This window comes from Pseudonaja textilis, chromosome 3 (genome assembly GCF_049901715.1).
Source record: "Pseudonaja textilis isolate UNSWEBS1 chromosome 3, rPseTex1.2, whole genome shotgun sequence".
NCBI lineage: Eukaryota > Metazoa > Chordata > Lepidosauria > Squamata > Elapidae > Pseudonaja > Pseudonaja textilis.
In genome coordinates this window covers 130430028-130451437 of record NC_141992.1, presented here as the reverse complement: position 1 = coordinate 130451437, position 21410 = coordinate 130430028, and the positions used below count along the sequence as shown (strand labels likewise).

Sequence of the window (21410 nt, the reverse complement as noted above, 5' to 3'; positions counted from 1 at the left end):
TAAGGATGCTCTTCCAACCCATCCCCCAATCTGTCACAATACAAGTAGTCCTTGACTTATAACAGTTCATTTAGTGATCTTTTGAAGTTAGAACGGCACTGAAAAGAGTGACTTATGACCATTTTTCACACTTACGACCATTGCAGCATTCCTATAGGCAGGTGATCAAAAGTCTGATGCTTGACAACTGACTCACATTTATGACGGTTGTAGTGTCCTGGGGTCACGTGATCACCTTTTGAGAACTTCTGACAAGAAAAATCACTTAACAACTGTATTAGTAACTTAAGACCTGCACTGATTCACTTAACTGTGGCAAGAAAAGTTGTGAAATGGGGCAAAACTCACTTAACAAATGTCTCACTTAGCAACAGAAATTTTGAGCTCAAATTGTAGTCATAAGTCGAGGACTACCTGTATTGTCTTTGGTTTTTTCTAAGATTGAATCCAAAGTCATTTATCAATTTTAGGAAACTCTTCTTACTCTCGCTTTCTCTCTCTCTCTCTGCTGCCATGAAGCGACTTCACTCATGTCACATTTTGAAATAATGAACAATGAAAAAGATAAGATTTCAGTAAATTTCCTTGAAAAAGTTCAAGTGTATTAAAAGTATGAAAATTCACATTTGAAGATTTGCATTGCCAACAATCTAGTTTAAATCTTGGGCTGGGATTTTCTGTTGGAAACACTGAATTGTTCAATAAGCATCTAAATATCAAGATTTTTTAAAAATAAAATCAGTTTTACCATTCTAGGCTGGCATGCCTCATTGAAATGAATGAATCAAGAAGTGAATTAAAGCAATTAGGTATTTATGTCAACAGTTTCCTATTCAAGTACTACAAGATTAATGTAAGATTTACTCTGTCTTCCTTAATTATAATACAAACATCCAACAAAATTCAAACTATTGTCATTTACATCTTCAATGGAACAGACTTTTTACTATATAACTATATAGTGAAGACCAGCCACAATCCAAAATAGAGACTGCCCCCAAATACTATACTTAGCCCCAAATCTATACTTAACCCATACAAATATGATTTTTTTTTACAAAAAGCAGTAAATCCAGTATCTCATATTCAGTAAATCAGACTTGCACAATTTTTTTCCTAAATCATATTTTTGGAGATAGTTTTTGAACAATAAATTTTTCAACATTATGTAAAACTATTCCCTACACATTCTTTTTAATATATTTAGCTTGTTTCTATATTTGAAAGAAAACAACACTGTCAACAATCACAGAGCGGATTAGCATCCAAAGTTACTTCATCTCTGAATGCCACCGTGTAGAAATCAACTAGACTTAACATCCCCACTTTCTGAGTCACCGGTTACGGCTTTCGTTTCAACAGCACCTGCTGCTCTATTGGCATCTACAGGTTTTTAAATTTCCATGATGCACTAATGTTGTCAACTTCTTGTCAAAGATCCATTATCTCTCACATGGATATGAAACCTGATGTCTGGGTTATAACTGCACAAACCCTTACAAGGAAAAAAAAAAAAACATGCTTAGCTCATCCAAAGCTGGACCTACCACCCTTTTCACTTGGCACTTGTAAAGTCACATTTTCACTGCTTTGCAGTTCTAAAAAAATAGATGGGCTATTTCTAAATGCCCCCACCCCCCAAAGTGTTTAATTGGAAATCAAAGCTGTTTTTCTTAATTTCCTAAGGGTGGGATCTTTGGGAACTCCGTAAGGGAAGCTAATGAGAAATTTAACTGGTATTTTGTACTTAGCTAAAAAAATCTGGGAGATCCATATGTTAATTTTTATAATTTGATTGTGAAACATTTCTGTTTCGTGCAAATATAAAAGTAAATTCCTAAATGTTTACATAAATATTTTCTAACATATAAGGTTGGGAAAATATAGATTGTCTTAAAATCATATTTGAGAACTTGGCAGGTCTAAATGCACTGAACTACTATGTCTATCATCAGAAGCCCTTGTAGCAACTATTTTTATTTATTTTATTTTATTTATTTGTTTGTCAAACATGTATAAGATAACAAGTATAGGTATGAACATAAACACGAGCAAAGGAAGTGAATACAGATAAATGGGGATTAGCAATATATGAAGAAAAAATATATATAAAGAAAAAGAGAACCCATACAATATTAGAATAAAGATTCAGGATTACTGACAAACATCCACATTATATTATGCAAGGTATTGAAAGCTAGTTTGGTGTGGTGGTTAAGGTGCTGGATTAGACATCAGGAGACACGAGTTCTACTCCTCTTAAGCATAAAAGGGCTGGATGATTTTGCATCATTCACCTCTCATTTGGGGAAAATAGGAAGAAGGAACATTAGTTATGTGTGTTACCTTAAGCTGACCCAAAGTAAAGGTGAGATAAAAATATAATAATAAATAAATAAGTGTGGCAGTGTCAAAGAAAACGCCAAGATTAAATTAGTTGGAGAATTGAGACGAGAACCAAACTGCACTGTAGTCCATTCACATGAACTGACCAAAATTTCTTGTCCGTTAAATCTGGCTGAACTATTTCTCCCCATTTCTCCCCAAACTCTAAAAGTTTCACCCCAAGAATATGCCCAAACTTCAGCATGCAGATGGTCACAGAAATCGAAAGATGGTTTTGATTGGCTTACTCACTACCATTTGCCATCACACTTAGCTCTAGTACTGATTTTTTTTTTTTTGTCCTGCAATGTGCCCTTTGTCTGGTCTCATCTCTTGATCAGGGTACATTGCAGGGGCATAGTGAACATGGGCTGATCTCAGAATCTAAGCGGGGTTTGCCCTCTTTGGATAGAGGGCTGTAACAGAGTGCACAGCCATCATGCCTGCCTTAGATTCTGTCGGTTCCATGAGAAATCTTCAAATCTTCCTCCAACTACTCAGTGGTGCCCTGCCTGCAACTCCCAGAATAAGCCAACTAGATGTTCTACCATTAACCATTTTACTTCAGATAAATCTTTTTCTGCAGCTTGTTAACCAAGAAGGGGAAGAGGGAAGCAGTTCATCCTTCTTTAAGTAACCCAACTTGAGGCAGAGGCATATCCTTAAAGCTAAGCCCCTTTCCCAGAATGGATACCAATAAAGAATTATAAATATAGCCACCTCAAAGACCTAGAAGAAAAATGGAAAGGAAAAAACAGAAAAGGGAGAAGGAATAAACAAGTGCTTTTTTATGAGGCTGGTCTCAGTCAGATCCCTTAATTAATTAATCAATTAAGCCCAACAAATTTATCCTGCTCAGTTCTCAGTCCATAAAATAAAACACTTTCTATTTTGAAACCACTTTCTTCAGCATTGAGGTTGCTAACTGGTATTTTGCTGTTACTTAGCTTTCAGTTACTCACAGAAAAGAGAAAGCAAATGTCAAAAGAGAAGGGTAAAACGGAGAGTGGCCTGACCTCTTTTAAAATCCATCTGAAAGAGGAAATCTCCTCTCCTTGTTTATTTCTCTGCTTTTAATTTTCTTTTTTGGCACAAATTGTCTTTTCACCTCTTACTTGGATCAACCACTTTCCTTTAACTTCTTCAGAGTCCGAACCTCTTGAAATTGGAATTTCCCAACACTCCTTACAGGAAATAATAGCAGGAAATCCAAAGGGCATAAGCTAAGAATTTGGGAATTTGAAAAAAAACTTCCAGAAGGAGGCAAGGGCAATCACATCCCTAAAGTTACTGAAAAAAACAGCCTAAAGGCAGAAAGAGGGAGCTCAGCCTTATGGCATCATTATCTTTACTGAATAGCAGCTATCATTTATGTGTTTCATATTGCCCTGGTGTGATGCTGGGCTGGAAGCACTGTGCACTTAACAAGATGGATGATGTACATCTAAGAAAGTGTATACAGCTTACACATATATTTATTTATTTATTACTTACTTACTTACTTATGGTTTTTAAACCTGCGATGGGAGATTTATCTATTTATCATTGTAACTGTGAGGCTTTCCAATGAACAAGGACCAAAAAAAGGGTTTTATTATTCAAGGGAGAGAGCTTTGAGGAATGGTAGATCATTTTCCTTTTCATATTTTCTCACCACTGGAGGTCACTATAATCTTAATGTTTTGACTCCTCAGGTCCCTGACAGGAAGACATTAAGTACTAAATGCTTGATGGCTGGTATTCAGAAAGGGAACGAGAGATGTGTCATATGAAATTGGCTATTAGTAGTTTCTCTTTTCCTATACTTCATTTTTCACCAGTGTTTTATAGACCAACAAAGCTTCTAAATATACCCTGCTCTGGGCTCCTATCTAATCCAGGTACACTATATTGATATTGCTTTGCACATTTATCCAATTGAATTCGCTGTTTCTGCATACACTGGGGTGATGAACGGTGGGTGGAGGAGAATCATCAGATGACAGCATGCTCAGTTATTTTTTTCCAGAAGAAGAAAGGAGGGAAGGAGCGTTAGGATTAGGGTTAGGGTTAAGGTTATGTTATCTATGCTATCTAGCGCTTGGTAATTGATAATCTGGAGACGCTACAAATCACTGACTTTCCACATGACTTAATTTCAACAGCAACAACTTCAGTGGTAAAAGCTACATGAAAAACTCACCTAGTTTCTCATCGCATACAGTTATCCAGCTCAACTGATATTTTTCAATCAATCAAACGTTTATTGTCAATGCACAACATGTATACAATGAAATTGAAAATTTAGGATGCCAATCTCAGGAAAGAAAATTTCTGAAAGTTGACCTAACCTAATTTAATTCCTATGCCCTTCACTTCAATCAGTGACAGTTAGAAAAGCTGTAGTTTGTAGAACACAAAATTAGAATGAAATATTATGGGGTTAAACTTTAGCTGAAGCTAACTAAATAAGAAAGAATATTCTGGTGTGAGCAGAAAAGAAAGCATAATAAAGTGTTCACATAATTAGAGAGAAACACCCCATTCTGATGGGACTAATTAAATTCCTGCGTTTATTTTTATTCAGCAAACATAGCAAGCATGATATGTAACAGGAAACGGATGCCAGGCCTCAAGAAATGCAAGGAACATAACTTTCTTTTGACAGACAAGCACAGATGTGGAGGCCTATGTATGAATCCTCTTTCTAGCAAATTATTATTAGCTAAATAAAAATGCATCCATGCTACCTTTCACATTGTTTTAAGTTAATTAAAATTTCATGAACCAGGAGGCCAATTAACAGTACTGTGTTGACATGCAATCAAATGTAAACTTCTCCAGATTAGTGTTAGTCTGGAGCCAAGTTATATGTCTGAGAAACAATACAGGTAGACTGCGACATTTAACCATACAATGGAGCTTGCCCGATATGTTCATATGTGGTGATGGTTGTAAAACAGGTCAGTCATATGACCAACCCAATTTTACAATTTTTGACGTGATCGTTAAATGAACTGATGGTTTGCTAGGGGTGCAATTTTGCCAAAAACCAGAAGTAAGAGTTGGTTTTCAGCAAAACTGTTGTAAAACACAATCACTTGACTGTGGGGCATACAAACAGCCATAAATATGGCCGTATTTTTGAGTGTCCAAAGTTTGCTCAGATGACCTCAGAGAGGTTCCCACCATTAGAATTTTGAATCTGGCTCATCAGTCCTCTTTTTCATACCCATCATAACTTAGAAAAGTTGCTAAGCAACTGATCTTAAATCGGGAACTATTTATTTGAAAGTACAGACTTCCATGCAATGATGGACACAATGTTTGTAATCAAGGAAAAACAAAAGAGACCAAGTACATCTGGAGAATCCTTTATGACTCAGCTAGTAGACTTGCATGCCTTCAACGTATTTATGCCTGTTATCCATTGACCAGTGGTGGGATTCAAAAAATTTTACTACTGGTTTTTTTACTACTGGGTGTGGCTTGGTGGGCGTGGCAGGGGAAGGATACTGTAAAATCTCCAGTCAGAGGTGGTATTTGCCAGTTCTCCAAACTACTCAAAATTTCTGCTACTGGTTCTCCAGAACTAGTCAGAACCTGCTGAATACCACCTCTGCCACTGACCAATCAAACCAACTGGGTGATGGCCTTGTTTCAGCCCTTCAAGGTAGATCATGTCAGGAAAGAGTTACCACCAGAAATACTAGAACTCTGTTTTATTGATGTAGGCTATAATAATGAAAGCCTCATAGCATTTCTTTCCCACTCTCTTAAACTAAAGATAGTTAAGGTGGAGCTATCTTGAGTTTCTTCCTCATCCTCTCCTGTATTTCAGGACTTAGATCATATTTTCCCAATGGCTATCACATATCTTCTTCAAGGATACTTCCATATTTCTCTACACTCAGTGATAAGCACAAAGCAGCTGTTAGAGCCCACACAGAAGGAAGAGAAAAACAGATGCAAAGAGATTCAAAAAGAAACAGTTCAAGGACAGACATCAAACTTATAATCAACCAATACCATGGAATAAGCATTAGGATTTAATAAATATCTGTAAATATCTGGTAATGTTTCTTCTCTTACAGTATGGGATAAATTCACAATTAAATTTGTAGCATTCTCATTCAACCTACTACAATGTGTCTTGATTTAGTTTAACCTTGATATCAAAGATAATTTATATTAAATGTTGAATTAAGGATTTCTCTATACACAGCTTATAGTATATCACAGAAACATAATGATTTTCTCAGTCCCTTACAAGTAGTTATACTATAAGCTACTGCCTAGGAATGTTCAAGAGACATTCACCTTGCAGTTTCTTACTCATTTACATCCAGTGTTGATTGACAAGCCAAAAGAACTTTAATCAAGCAGAATAGAATAAAATATAATGAGATGCCTTCATTCCTTCCACTGATGCCCAAATTGAAAAGATCAGTCTCCCAACAGGGTATTGATCCTAAGCCATTTAGATTAACAACTAACAATACCGACATAATTCTAGGTCCAGGGCATAGTATTTTTGAAAGAACAAGCCTTGAACATAATAACATGAATTACTTCATTTACTTCCATTGTGATAAGACAGCCTTAACTATTACTGAGAATCCTCAGGTCTGGTTGATCCTGTTCAATGAAATATCTGTCCTGAAACTCTGGCTTCTTTGTAAGTCACAATGACCATCAGTTTGAATTAGGGTCAGAAAAGAAGAAATGCCAGAAAAAATGTCTATCATTCAAAATATAATTCGTTGTTTTCTAGCTCACAATTTTACTTGGTGTATTAAGATCCTTTTAGAGTACTTTTTAATAGCAGTCTCTGTGTTTAAAAACAGTTAAGCACTACAGTCATGGAATTTATTTATTTATGTAAAACATTTACATAGCCGTCCATCTTATGTTGAACTCTGGGGTGGCTCCCCATCAACTGTTAAAGTTGCATCTGTAGAAACAGCATGTTATAAAACTATTAAAACCATAAGCATTAAAAATCTGGCCACAAAGTTAAATTTCCAAGAACCTTGTTCAATCTTTCATCTACCTCACCCTATCCCTATGAGCAGGAATAAGAGAGCATATGAAAGCAGACTGGTATACATCGTGTTGTGTCTCAAAACGCGATCACTTCCATAACTGGGTATAACTGGATGCTCTCCATAAGCAATTCTCTGTAGGGCAATATTTTCAATCTTATAATTTAATGGGATTATATATTTTATGTTATTATGTAGAAACCAGTTGTATGGAATCCCAGATTGATTACTTACTTACTTACTTACTTACTTACTTACTTACTTACTTACTTACTTACTTACTTACTTACTGGATTTCTATACCAGATTCCTGGCAGTTTACAACCATGTATAATCACAATGTCATGAAACAGTCTTCATGATACACAACACCTTATCTAACAATCAAATGCCTTAATGCGGATTCCCTGGATTTTCTTCCTTTGCAGCTTTTTGTTCTGCAAAAAGGCAACAGATGGAAAAAGAGGCAGAAAAAGTTCAGAAGGTTACAAGTGGAAGATGATAAAAATGTCTGGACTCTTCATAAAGAGGTGAAGAGGTTTCACAAAAGCCTCATCAGAATGCACCCTTAGGGATCAATAAACAGCTTCTCAAAGCTCAGAGTTAGACCCTGTGAGAAATATTAAACCAAACATTCAATCCTCCTGCATCACCACTCAAAGACATGATCTGAGAGCCAACAGGATTATGTAAGGAGCAGATAAGTATTGCAACAGCGCTGATTAGCAATTGGAATAGCTGAGAAGAATACCCTTCTCTGCCCTCGGTCACTTCTTCAGGAAAGACCACTTACAAAAGCGGCTGCTGTCTGGATCTGGATTTACAACTTTTCTCAGTGTGGTAAGCTTGTCAAGCAGAGAGATCCTGGCTCAGTTCTCTATGTTTTTTGTGGGTTTCCTTGATCTGCAACTTCTATAATATTGCAGTTCTGTAACATACCTCTCAGAATTTTTTGAAGGACTCCGGAGGTGTACACGCATGATAGCCTCATTTGCTGTGATAAAATGGTGGTTTGCTGCTTTGGTGCGCTATAGGTAAAGAATTTTTTATATATAGGTAAATAATTTTCTTACAGTATCTCTGGACACCTGCATAGCTGGATAGAAGCATTCCTGTCAAACAGACAACAAATGGTCAAAATTGGGAGCGTCCTATCAAATTCTGTACCTGTCAACAATGGTGTCCCCCAAGGCAGTGTTCTAGGACCAACTCTCTTCATACTCAACATAAATGACCTCTGTGATCATATTAAGAACAACTGTGTTCTCTTCGCTGATGATGTAAAGCTATTCAACACCACAGAAAATACTGCTACCCTTCAAAAAGACCATGACTATGTATCAGAATGGTCAAACAAATGGCAACTTCAAATCTCAACAAATAAATGCTCTGTCCTACATATTGGCAAAAAAAATATTAATCAGAAAATAAAATACAGGTTGAATAGTCAAGACTTTGTTGATGATCCAAACTCTGTCAAGGATCTTGGAGTACTCATCTCAAATGACCTGAGTGCTAGAGCCCACTGTAACTACATAGCCAAAAAGGCATTAAGAGTTGTTAACCTAATCTTACGTAGCTTTTTCTGTGGTCATATTACGCTAATAACTACAGCATAGAAAACATTTGCTAGACCAATACAGCTCATCAGTCTGGAACCCACATTACGTATCTGATATTAACACCGTTAAGAAAGTCCAGAAATATTTCACAAGAAAAGTTCTACACTCCTCTACTCGTTGCAGAATACTTTATGCCACCAGACTCGAAATTCTAGACCTAGAAAACCTAGAACTATGCTGCCTTTGGTCCGATCTAAGTATAGTACATAAAATTATATATTGCAATGTCCTACCTGTCAATGAATACTTCAGCTTCAACCATAACAACACAAGAGCAAACAATAGATACAAATTCAAGGTTAATTGCACCAAACTTGATTGCAGGAAATACGACTTCAGCAACAGAGTGGTCAATGTTTGGAATACTCTACCTGACTCTGTGGTTTCTTCCTCAAACCCCAAAAACTTTAACCTTCGACTGTCTACTATTGACCTCACCCCCTTCCTAAGAGGTCTGTAGGGGGCATACATAAGTGCACCAACATGCCTACCATCCCTGTCCTATTATTTCTTTTATATATTTTTTATTTTTCTTATATGTATCCATGTATTCATAACTTTGTTTTTACTTATACCTATTATCTTGTAAGCGATTGACAAATAAATAAATAAAAATAAATAAATTAGACGAATGCTTCCTTATAAGCAAACCAGCCAAAAAGCAAACGAATCCAGAGAGACAAAGGAAAGTCCTGGTTGCCTTGCAGTAAAGATAGATCACCTGCTTATTTTGGGAAGGCATGAATGGATAACACTATGGTCACCCCTCCTCCCTCAAGATGTGTTCTGACCAAGGCTTCCTGAGACCATAATTAATCACATACTTAATCCAAACAACCTTCTTTTTATTTCAATGGATGGGGATTATGTTCATTTCCAGCCGTAATGAGTCCCAAACAGATAAGCACCCATCTTTATCTCCTTTGAATTGTTGCCAACAACTAAAGTGCCAAATTAACTGTAAAAAGCCAAACAGAGTACAAAGTCCATACAGAGCTTCAAGATTAAATCTGAATAGAGTGAACAAAGTTGCTTCCTGCAAAGGTTCCTGTCCCTTTGCTCCTCCTTTATGTCTTATGGGAGGGCCAATACCTCCAAGCCTTACTCCCAAGTCACCCCTTTTGTCTTAACTGTACTTGCCTTCTGGCAGCCCTGCGCATGCGCATACTGGGAACAGGCTCCTCTTGTTCCTCTGCCTCACTGCTGTCAGATGGCCCAGGCCCCATCTCTCTATCGGATGCAAAACCCTCATCCGAGTCCTCCCCAGACACCCAGACTGGCCCATGTTCCTCCCCACTGTCCAACTCTGCTGCCGTCTCCGCAGGCTGCCAGCAGACCACAACGGGATGTAAGGAAGACAGTCTCTACCTTAGTTTTCTTGATCTTCATCAAATGTGGTACAAGCAAGGAAGCCTGGATGGCCTAAAACGCTTCATACCATCTTATATAAATATCTCCATTTCAATTGGCTGGTGTATATTTTGCTGGTGTGCCCTTCCCATCCCCATTCTTGGCCTTCGAAAGTGGATTTCGGGGCTGTCTGTCATGAAAGTCTGGACTTCTGTGGGCTTTTTTCTCCCATTGTCAGAAGAATAGCAAAATGCTGCACAATTTGTGCACACTTCTGCCCAATTTTCCCTTCTAGCCCAAGTGACACTGTTATTGGTTGGGGGAGTGTGGGGTGGGGTGTCCCTACCAGTCCTCAAAAGACATTCCCACAGGAAGGAAAGGAATTGGTGCTTGTTTTCTTGGTCTGAGTGGGAGATGAAGGGGAATCAGGAAAATCTATCAATTAGGAAACTTTTTCACTGTGGTGCAATAGAACACTTGGCCACCTTTTGGCCAAAGTGAACGAAGAAAATGAAACCTGGGAAACGATTTCTTTATCCCAGCTGGTTAATGCATAAGAGATAAGCGGGTGAAGGCTGCAGTGCAAAAAAGGCAGAGAGAAAAATTGAGAAATATACCTCACAGGTGGATAGAGGAAGAAGGGAGGGAAAAGATAAGAAGCCAGAAACAAAAGAAAAGAAAGCCTTTATGTCAAATGAAACAATCATTCTGTAAACAACTGAAAACAGGATTTCGTGATGTATCTATTTAAAAAGAAGCAATGTTGGCCCAACATTAATTTTTCATACAATATTATTGTTAAATAATTAGTCGTTCATAATTAATGGGGCCACCTTCATGGGGCATTTTCACTGAAGCAACCCTGTACTGCAAATGAGAGGCAAACATATAAATACCTTTCCCTCCCCATGTCTAAGATACTATGCTACTGGAAACTATTCATTGAGATATAATATCAGAGTAGAAATAAACCTGATCAGAACAACTCTTAAGTTATTATCAGGGTGAGGCGGCTTGAAGCAGGATTCTAAATTGTATTTATTTGTCCCTTAAATAAACTTAGAAAAAAAAATCTGCCAATTCTGAGTAAACAAACTCACTCTTTTGCCATGTTTCCCAAAATGGCTGTGAAGATGAAGAATATATGGGCGCCACAGCCACAGTTTACACAATGAATACAGTAGATAATTAGCAGTAATACACCCAAAGCCACACACATACCTCACTATCTGTTGTAATACTTTTCACTGTTTCCAAATTGTGAAAAAACGTCACTCCATTCTCTCCACTGTTGCAACATTGCATGTTCATGTTGCGTAGCTGGTTAAACTGATAGAACTCTGGATGAATTATGTGTTTATTCATTGTAGTTTCACAAATCAGTGTAGAAATATCTGCCACGATTTCTCTTGTTTATTGTCTGTAAAAAGGAAAACAAATAGAAGTAAAAAAAATATTGAAAATTGGGTTTCCCACACCCAACCTTCAGAAAAACAGCTGTTGCGTGATGGAATATCCAGCAAGCCCCTATTATAATACATATCCATTGAACTAACAAAACTGGCTACCAATTGCCCATCAAGCCAGGTTCAGGGTTTTACTTATGAAATATAAGGTCCTAAGCAATCTTGGGATTAATGTATCTGACAGTTCAATCTTTATTGTACTGGTTGATTACAGAAATCACTGGGAGAGTTGTCCATTGGAACCACAGAGTACTCTCCCCAGTGAAATTTGTTACTGTCACATCTTTTAGGTATTTATTGAAAATATTTCTCTTCATAAAAGCCTTCCCTATACGGAAGTAGCATGAGTGTGTTCTGTTTCTGGGTATATTTACCTTCTTTTTTAAAAAAAAAAAACTGTGTATGGTTTCTATATTGTTTTGAATGTATTGTTTTAATTGCACAATTTATATTTTGTAAATTGATTCAAAATGCTTGAAGCATCCTAAAAATAAATAATGTTGCTTTTGTTTACTTTCTCTGATTCCTTCCATTCCTTTCTTCCTAACCCATTAGGTTAGGTTCTGTGGTTATCAACTGTTTTTGTAACTGCTAAATCCTTGAAACTATCCCAACTATTCCAAGATAATGTGCAATGGAGAACTTCTTTAGAAATATTCATATGAGCTGGCAGATTACAGCAATGAGGGCAAAGTAAAGGAAAATTAAAATTGGCCAAGGTCCTCTGAGATGGATTCACAACCAAATACAGAAGAGAAACAAAATATCTGGAATAAAGGATTCTCTGTGGAATAGACAGGGAACATGGATTTTCAAAGATTGAACTCCAACTATTTTAACAACAAACAACCTCCCAGATTTGCTGAGAGCCAGGCACTATATACATTTAATAAATTTTATGGTTGGTTGCACAATCAGCCAAAATGGATTTGGCATTCCTTGTCCTTGTCTACTGGAGTCCCATAAAGATCAGATGTTGAGAGATGGTAATATGTACGTTTAAACAATATTGTTATGGTTATTAGATGGCGCATAAAAATATTGAACAATTAAACAATGAAGGAGCACACTTAGATATAAATATGCATAATAACACTATAACTACATAAATATGATTAATGTAACAAACATTATTAATATTACTATTATTATTTGTACTTAAATGAATGATGCCCAGATACCTCACTGTTAATGTAATGTATATTTAAAAATAAATAAATAAAAAAGAATAATAGAATAACTTAGTGATAGTCTTAGGTTACTAAATAAGCAATTAAATCATACTAGGAAACAAAACAATATAAATTGTAGAGATACAAGCAACAAGGTTATAATCATAAGTGGGAGGAGATAGGTAATAGGAAGGATGACAAGAATAATAGTAATACAGTCTTATAAATAGTTTGACAATATTGTGGGAATTAGTTGTTTAGCAGAGTGATGGCATTCAGGAAAAAAATGTTCTTGTGTCTAGTTGTTCTGGTGTGCAGTGCCGTATAGCATCGTTTTGAGGGTAGAAGTTGAAATTTATATCCAGAATGTGAGCAATATTTATAATATCCAGGATATTTAGCAATTTTACAGCTGTGCCAACTTCAGTTTAAGATTTGACTATCATCTTAAAATTGCAGCCAATCACATTTTTTTTATATTGCGTCTGCTAAAGAATTTTTTTAAAAGTCAAATCTATACGTGAAATATATAACAACTCGGGAAATAATTTGCTGTCCTGTCATGACTCCTGAAATAGTTGAAATAGAAATTGCTGTTTTCCTCTGGGGGGTTTCCTCACGCTTGACAACCTGAAACATGGCCAGCTGGGGATTCTGAGAGGTGAAATTCACACACCTTAATATCGCCAGGTTTGAGCAGCTCTATTAGCAAGTCACCTTGGCAGCCTATCCCGCCTCCTTCACCTGTCTGTCTCTCAGTCTCAGTCCCAGTCTCAGTCTCTCTGTGTGTGTGTGTGTAAAAAACGTTTCTTCCTATCAGTAATTTCACTGGAAAACACTCTCTCTGTTAAAAGTGCACGCAAGCGACCGCATTTCTATCCTCGAAATATCCGCGCCGTTCTAAAGTTCCAGCAAAAGAGAGAGAGAGAGAGAGAGAATTAAATGTGTTGCATGTAGAAATTTAAGTCCTGGGCATTTTTTTTTTTTTTTTTTGCAAGCGGGCGGGAAGAACTACAATTCCCGAAAGCCTGTGGGTCTGTAAGCAGCCCGCCGAAGAAGAAGGCGGTGACTTTGCTGTATTTCCTTCTTGAGCACGTTGTGGTTACTGGGGAGCCCGGAGGCAAACTTTTCCTTGATGCCTCCTCTGGGTTTCTTTTTATCGGCAAGGGTCTAGAAGGGCTTGATCAAAGGACACGAGGAAGAAGCCACCGATTAGTTGTCGATTTAAGAGGCCCCACTGTCCTGCCCTCCTCGTGCAGGGAAATGGAAGGAGGTCTTACGCAGGAAGAGCCGCTGGTCAACTGCCCGGTTTGCCTGGTGGAACTTCCCTCTGCGCGCATCAACTCACACCTGGATACCTGTTTGCAGCTGCAGGACGAAGGGGAAAACTTGTTCAGCGGAGTGGTCGGAAGCAGGAGCAGCAGCGCCCCAAAACCCACAGCAGGAACGGGGCTGCCCCCTCTGACCCAGCAGCCCTGCTCTAAGAAAATGCGGCTCTCCCAATCTCCGGAGCGGAAAAACCAAGAAGAGGAGCCGAGGAATGACCTCGGTTCTTCCCCAGTGTTTTCTCTTTTTCACAGAGGCAGAAATCCCGGAGGAGCCCAAGCGGGGGTATCCCGGGGCGCTGTTACCTCTCCAAATCCGGGAAAGGGGGAAGAGCGGCGGGGGGAGAATCCCGAGCGAGCACCAGATGCTTTGGAACCGCTGTTGAAGGGAGAGAGCCTGGCCCAAAAACTGGAAGGGAAGCCTCTGGCCGATAAGATGCGGCCGAGCCATCTGGGAGATTATGTGGGTCAGAACCAGGTGTTGGGGAAAGAGACCCTCTTGCGGTCCTTGCTGGAGGCTCACGAAATCCCCTCACTCATTCTTTGGGGACCTCCAGGCTGTGGAAAGGTGAGTGGTACTAAGGGGCACTAGTACCACTAGTACTAGTAGAGTGGTACTACTACCCATTTTCTTCTCTAACTTCCTTCCCCTGGGACATCTCAGAACAATTAACCAGTGGAACACTTTGCCTTTCAGAAGTTGTAGGTGCTTCATCACTGGAGGTTTTTAAGAAAAGAGGACTAGATGACCTCGAAGGTCCCTTCCGGCCCTATTCTGATTCCGGATAAACTCAGATAGCTTGTGGTCCTTAAGGTTTGCTTACGCGCTGGAAGGCAGCATGGCCTGGCTCGAGGGACAGTTTACTGTTATGGTGCAGTGTTGAAGCACATGCTGTCTTATGAGGAAATGCTTCAGCCTATCAAAGACTGTGCGGTCAGAGAATGTCATCTCACCCTCATGTGCTTAGGATTAGTCAGGACAGGTGTCAGTTGTTTAAGTTGTTTCTGTTTAAGATAAAGCATCCTTCCAGGGGACAGGAGGGGGGGGGAAAGTCTGCACCCTTCTTTTCTCAAAGCTTTTTAGGGTCCAGTTGATTGGACAGTAAAAATGTGCGAAGAGACACCTTCTGGAAGTGTACATATAATTTTCTGGCTCCCAAATTGTGTTTCCAGTTTGGGGAAGAATTAAGCATTCTAACATTATGAGTAGTCTTCTCCATGGGAGAAAAGGAAATGAGTTGCCAGTTTATCATGTGATGATTTTTATTGGATTCCAGTACCCATAGCTTCTAATCATTTTGTTGATTGAGGATGAGCATCTATTGGGACACTTAGTTAGAATCTGATCTCTTAACCCAAAGATTCTTTTATCAGAGAACATCTATTAAAATTATGACTGATGAGAAATTCTATAATCAACAACACATGGAGAACCTTTGGACTCTGGCATAGATAAATTCTTCTGTGGCGTGGCAACACAGTTTGGAAATCTTTGCAGTGTTGCTTCATACATTGTATTTAATCAAGTTGTTTAGTTAAACAGTGCCTTCAGAAAGTATTCCGATCCCCTTCATTTTTGTCAATTTTTTTATATTGCAGCCTGATTTTTTTCTCATTAATCTACACTCATAATGTCAAAGTGAAAATAGAATTTTAGAAGTGTCTGTAAATTTATTAAAAAGAAAAACACTGAAATGTCACAGACGGACAGGGAGGCGAGGCGACGGCAGTGCTGCTTCCCTGGCTGGCAGAGAGAGCCCGGAGCCGCCCGTCCTTTCCACCCCTCGCCCAGCCCGTCCCTGTCCCCACGCATCTCCAAATGCGCTGGCAGCTCCAAACGCTGCAGTGGCATGGGCATCGGGCAGAGGCACTGACTTGGCAGGGCTCAGCTCAGAGGAGGACGTGGTGCAAGCCATCGCCTTGCCTCCCTGTCCACAGATGGGTGGGCCTATCACTGTCTCGGGCAGCCACTCCCAGTGGCCCCTTCAGGTTCGGGCTGGAGGGACTTGGGAAAGAAGCCAAGCTCGGGTTGGCCCTGCTCTTTCGCTTGGCAGGAGGGCGCGCACCCATGGCTCGCTTTCCTGTCTCTGCCCAGCCCGCACGGCTCTGGCACAGCCCTGGCAGGATGAGTGGAGGGCCTGGCGGGGAGGCGCTCGCTGCCTTGGTGAGAGCTCTGCCGCCAGGCAGGAGGGCCCGCCTGTCAGCTGCGCTGGGTGCCCAGGCGAAGCTCTTTGCACTCTGCCCGCGCCAGTCAGGGATGGCGGCTGAGTGCTTCTCCTGGGGTGGGCCGATCCTGCACTGCGGCCCCGGGAGATTCATCTCCCCATGTGGGGTTGGGCAGCCCTCTCAGGCAGGGGAGACTTTGTCGTACCGGTAGTAGGGTGTCATTTTTAAAAGAATTGGCTTTGCCTTCAAAGGAGAAGGGAAGGTGGCGACAGGAGCTCCTGAAGCCGAGTGTCTCCGCCGGGCTCCGGTTGCAGGGAGGAGCCCTGGCTGGCCGTACATGGCTGCGCCAAACGCTGTGGCGTTGCTCTAAACACTGCGGCAGCACGGGAGAAGGGAAAGCAAAGGTGGCGGAAGGTCTCCTGATACGAAGTGCCCCACCAATGTCAAAGTCAATGCAGGCAGCACCATATCTGGGTATGCAACAAAAGTACTTCCTAACGGCAAGCCCCCCTGCCATTCCCCCGCCATTTCGCATGTTTAATATAGGTCTTAATTTGGAGGGAGGGGCTTAATTTGATTTTATGCTGATAAAACATGCTGGAACTTCCTATTGGGCGAAGCTGTATTGTTGGAGAAATATGGTAGCATTATAGGAACTATGGAAAGCAATGTATAGACCTTATTGACCAAGCACTGTTTCTTTTCCACATTTTCCTCCCACCAAGAATTCCTCAGGGATTTCTGGAAACATAACAAATTGATTTTATGGCACTTTTTAGTTGTAACTTGAACTATTGCTGAACATAATTACTTAGGAATTTGATCCCTTTGAACTATATTTCTATATTTTAAAAAATCTTGCAGTAAACTCATATATGTCAGGTAGATACCCAAATCCTGATTAAATTTTTTAAAAAAGAGAGGGGAAATTACATTCCCCAAATGGGAGGGAAATATTGATGCTCTTACACTTCCCTCTGTTTTGCTATAACTTCATGGTAAACTAGGTGTTTTAAAAAATATAAATAATGTAAGAATAAACCTTTCTATTGTTTAATAGCATATTTGCCTTAGCAAAGCTTTCATAAACCATTCACCGATGAAGTGGGAATTACATTCTTGCAATTTTCATACCCTGAGACACAGCTAACAAATTTTACATAAGGTTGGTCTACCATAAGCGGCCTGCAAAAATCTGGTTGACCACAAGATGCAGTAACCAGATTCATGAAACACTTAATACTTGATTGCACTCTAGAGCAGGGTTCCCAACCCCCAGGCTGTGGACTGGCAGTGGTCTGCAGCACACCAAAACAGGGCCACGCAAACAAGTGAAGCCCCATTGTGAATGTGTGGGATGCAGGCTGTACATGAAAACTCTGCCCCCCACAACACACAGAAAACTTCTCTCTACGGAACTGGTCCCTGGTGCCCCAAAGGTTGGGAGCCACTGATCTAGGGGTAATTTGAACGTCTGCGGTCCAGATATATAGCTCTAAAGTGAGAAGTGTTAAACAGCTAGCATACCCCACAATATCTAACCACTCAAGTCCATAGAGATAGTCCTCAACTGAGCCCAAAATTTGCATTTCTAGCAAGATAGTTGCGCCCATTGCAACCTTTCTTGCCACATTTGTTAAGTGAATCGCTGTAGTTGTTATGCTAGTAACATTTTAAGTTAAGTTGTTTAGTAACTCTGGCTTCTCCATTGACTTTGCTTGACAGAATGTCGCAAAAAGCGATCACATAACCCCAGGACACAGCAACTGTGAAAACTACATGCCAGTTGCCGAGTGTCCAAATTTTGGTCACGTAACCATGCGGATGCTGCAACTGTCATAAATGTGAAAAATGGCCATAAGTCACTTTTTCAGTGCTATTGTAACTTTGAATGGTCACTAAACAAATGGTTCTAAGTTGAGGAATATACCTGTTCCGGATGTCTGTCATGTAGATCTCAAGGGAGCAATGTGGGCTAAAGTGGGGATTTCCAACCGTAGCAATTTTAAGATTTGTGGACTTCAACTCCCAGAATTCCTCAGTGAGCAAAGCTAGCTGAGGAATTCTGGGAGTTGAGGTCCACAAGTCTTAAAGTTGTTAAGGTTGGAGACCCCTGGGCTAAAGGACCTGTATCTGAATTCAACAGAAACTCAGAAGAGTTTATAAGCCCCTGAAGTATCTGGGAATGTATCCTGAAGTCACATAATAAGGGTCCATCAGTCTGGACTACTAACTGGGCATCAGTCTGGACCGCTTATTAAAAAGAAAGAAAAGTTTCCATGGCTGCAAATGGCCCAGCTGCTTAAACCTAAGTTGCAACTTGAGTAAGTCGCCCTTTGATTTATGACCCTTTAATGTGCAAGATTTAGATTTTTGTTTGTCTGCCATGGAGTGCTCAGTTTTAGCTGAGAGAGACATCTACTGTGTAACCCAAGCACAGAGTAGCTTCAGCATTGGAAATTAACTTGGGAGCCAAAAACCCAGTATTTGCAGAGAGCCAACCTTGTTATGTAAGCATCCTCAGATGACCAGAGATGGAAAAAAAAGGACAGTTAAGCGAATGTCTGGCATATTACCTAAAAACTGATTTGAAGATGACACAGCAGCTATCCTTGATTTTATAAGTGCAATCTTAGATTGCCTTTAATGTAAGTATTCAGTGATGGGAACGTGTTAACTTCAAAGTAACATGCTGTTACTTTGCAATGGGTGTTACGTTTCAGTGAGCTTATTTTTACCACATAGCTTACCTTGTGTTTTATTCTAAACCTAATCATGAGAAGGCAAAAAGCACTTCAGGTTCTGCCTCTGTGTGTGTGTGTGCGTTTGTGTGATTGTAGAAAAACGTTTATTATGTTTTGTTTGGCAGTTGAATTTTGATTCAGTTTTGTGCCCTTTTGATATAGCCCTTCTCCTATGCCTGCCATAGGCAAAGAGAGATGAGAGGATTGTATTGGTGTTGCTGAGGCTACATTAATGGCTTTGCATTATAATGCTAATGGTAGATAGGAAAGATTCCCCCCCCCCCTTATCGAATATAGCCACCCTTGGCAATGTTGGATTTCAAAATGCAGAACTATAAATTCTGCTGTGCACCATTTTGTTTTGTTTGCTGAAGGGTTGCATTTTAACTGTTTTCTCCCTAGTTTATAACTTAGTGCAGTTTATGTACTTGCAAGATCCAGGGATTATTTGTGTTGGTTATTCTAGAATTCAGAATAAGGGACTACAATCAGTGCTTGATTTATTGGGGAAGGATGATAAAGAACGATTAGCAAGGGTTAGAAGTTTCTACAATGAATCCTATAATTTCCAACCAGGAAGTTCAAATTAGAAAAGTGGTACTCAGTGTATTGCTCACAAATCCTGTTTTTATTGTTAAAGTAGGATGACCCAACCTATACACATGCTCATATATCTTATGTAAACAGGACTTCCATTGGAGAAGAGAGTCTCATTCTCTATCATAGGATCAGGCTTTAGATGGAATTACATTGCCTTTGAAGGTGTGTTGACTTGTGCTCAGATGAAATCTATGGCTTGGTGGACATTTTTCCAACTTTGCTAATAAACTACCTACAACCATTTTTGGAGCATAATGACTTTACCAAAATAACCCCTGCCTTTTTCACCCCTTAGATTACTGTAATCATCTATTTGGAGGTGCTTTACAACAACCTGATAAAGTTACTGTTGATTCCAAGTAGAACAGTTAGAGATGTAGGATGGGCTCTAAAAGATACACCAGCAAAAGTCCACAGAGAAATGGATCTTTTAATGGCTTCCATTTTGTGAAATATCTTATTGCTTAAAAGTCATTTAAAGTCAACTTAAGTGGTAGCTGTGTTTTTAATTTTTAATTTTTTACTATTATTAGCTGCCCTGAGTGCTTTTATAAGTTAAATTTGAGCGGGGCTGGGGAGAATAAAATTTTTTAAATGTACAAATGATCTCCCAACTATGTTTTATTTGTAACCTGCATATGATCATTATTGACAGGTGGTGTGGCATAGTAGCTAGAATGTCAGAGTAGGGAGGGGAAGGCCTGGATTCAATCCGATAAAAGTCATGGAGTAATCTTGGATAAGTTGCATAACTTTTCCTTACAGAATGATAATTAAGCTGAAGTTTAGGGAGAGGACAGTGAAGGCTAGTTTGGATACATTAATGCAGAGGGGCTGTCATACTGGTATGTCTAGTCCAGGGGTAGGGAAACTTGGCTCTTTTATCACTTATGGACTTCAACTCCCAGAATTCCTGAGTAAGCCATAAAAGGTTCCCTATACCCGGCCTACTGGTTTTTCAGTTGTGAGGGAAATCAATTTTTGACTTGAATGGGACTGTTTAATATCCTACATATGTATATTAAATAGTCCCATTCAAGTCAAAAATCGATTCCCCCACAACTGAAAAACCAGTAGGCCAGTGATGGGGAACCTTTTATGGCTCACTCAGGAATTTTGGGAGTTGAAGTCCATAAGTGATGAAAGAGCCAAGTTTCCCTACCTCTGGTCTAATCTAACAAAGAGAAGGATTGGAGTGATATGATAATAGTCTTCCAGTATTTGAGGAGCTATCTCAGAGAAGAGAGTGTCAATTTGTTCTCCAAAGCACCTGAGGGCAAGACAAGAAATAGTCGATGGGAGAGAGGTTCAACCTAGAATTAAGGAGAAATTTCCTATCAGTGAGAATAATTAATGGAATGGCTTGTGTCCAAAAGTTGTGGGTTGCTTCATCACTGGAGGTTTTTAAAACAAGATTGGACAGCCATTTGCCCAGAATGTAGGTGCTTCTGCTTGAGCAAGGGAGTTGGACTTGAAGTCCTCCAAAGTCGCTTCAAACTCTGTTATTCCATTAATATATGCGATGTCCTTTTAGTAGTTAGCAAATGCAAACTGTA

The 21410-nt window shown here is 39.5% G+C and overlaps 2 protein-coding genes across 2 annotated transcripts in view; one reads left to right on the top strand and one right to left on the bottom strand.

Annotated features, from left to right (window-relative positions):
* Positions 1–21410, bottom strand: part of MYLK4 (myosin light chain kinase family member 4) — a 91768-nt gene that overhangs the window by 61037 nt on the left and 9321 nt on the right. Inside the window, exon 2 of the mRNA XM_087930769.1 lies at positions 11603–11801. Coding sequence (XP_087786895.1) covers positions 11603–11746 — 144 coding nt within the window. The 5' untranslated portion in view covers positions 11747–11801. The remainder of the gene's footprint in view (positions 1–11602; positions 11802–21410) is intronic.
* The window catches only part of WRNIP1 (WRN helicase interacting protein 1), a 36098-nt gene continuing 28705 nt past the window's right edge, over positions 14018–21410 (top strand). Inside the window, 1 exon segment of the mRNA XM_026714996.2 lies at positions 14018–14912. Within this exon segment, the coding sequence (XP_026570781.2) occupies positions 14283–14912 (630 nt within the window). The 5' untranslated portion in view covers positions 14018–14282.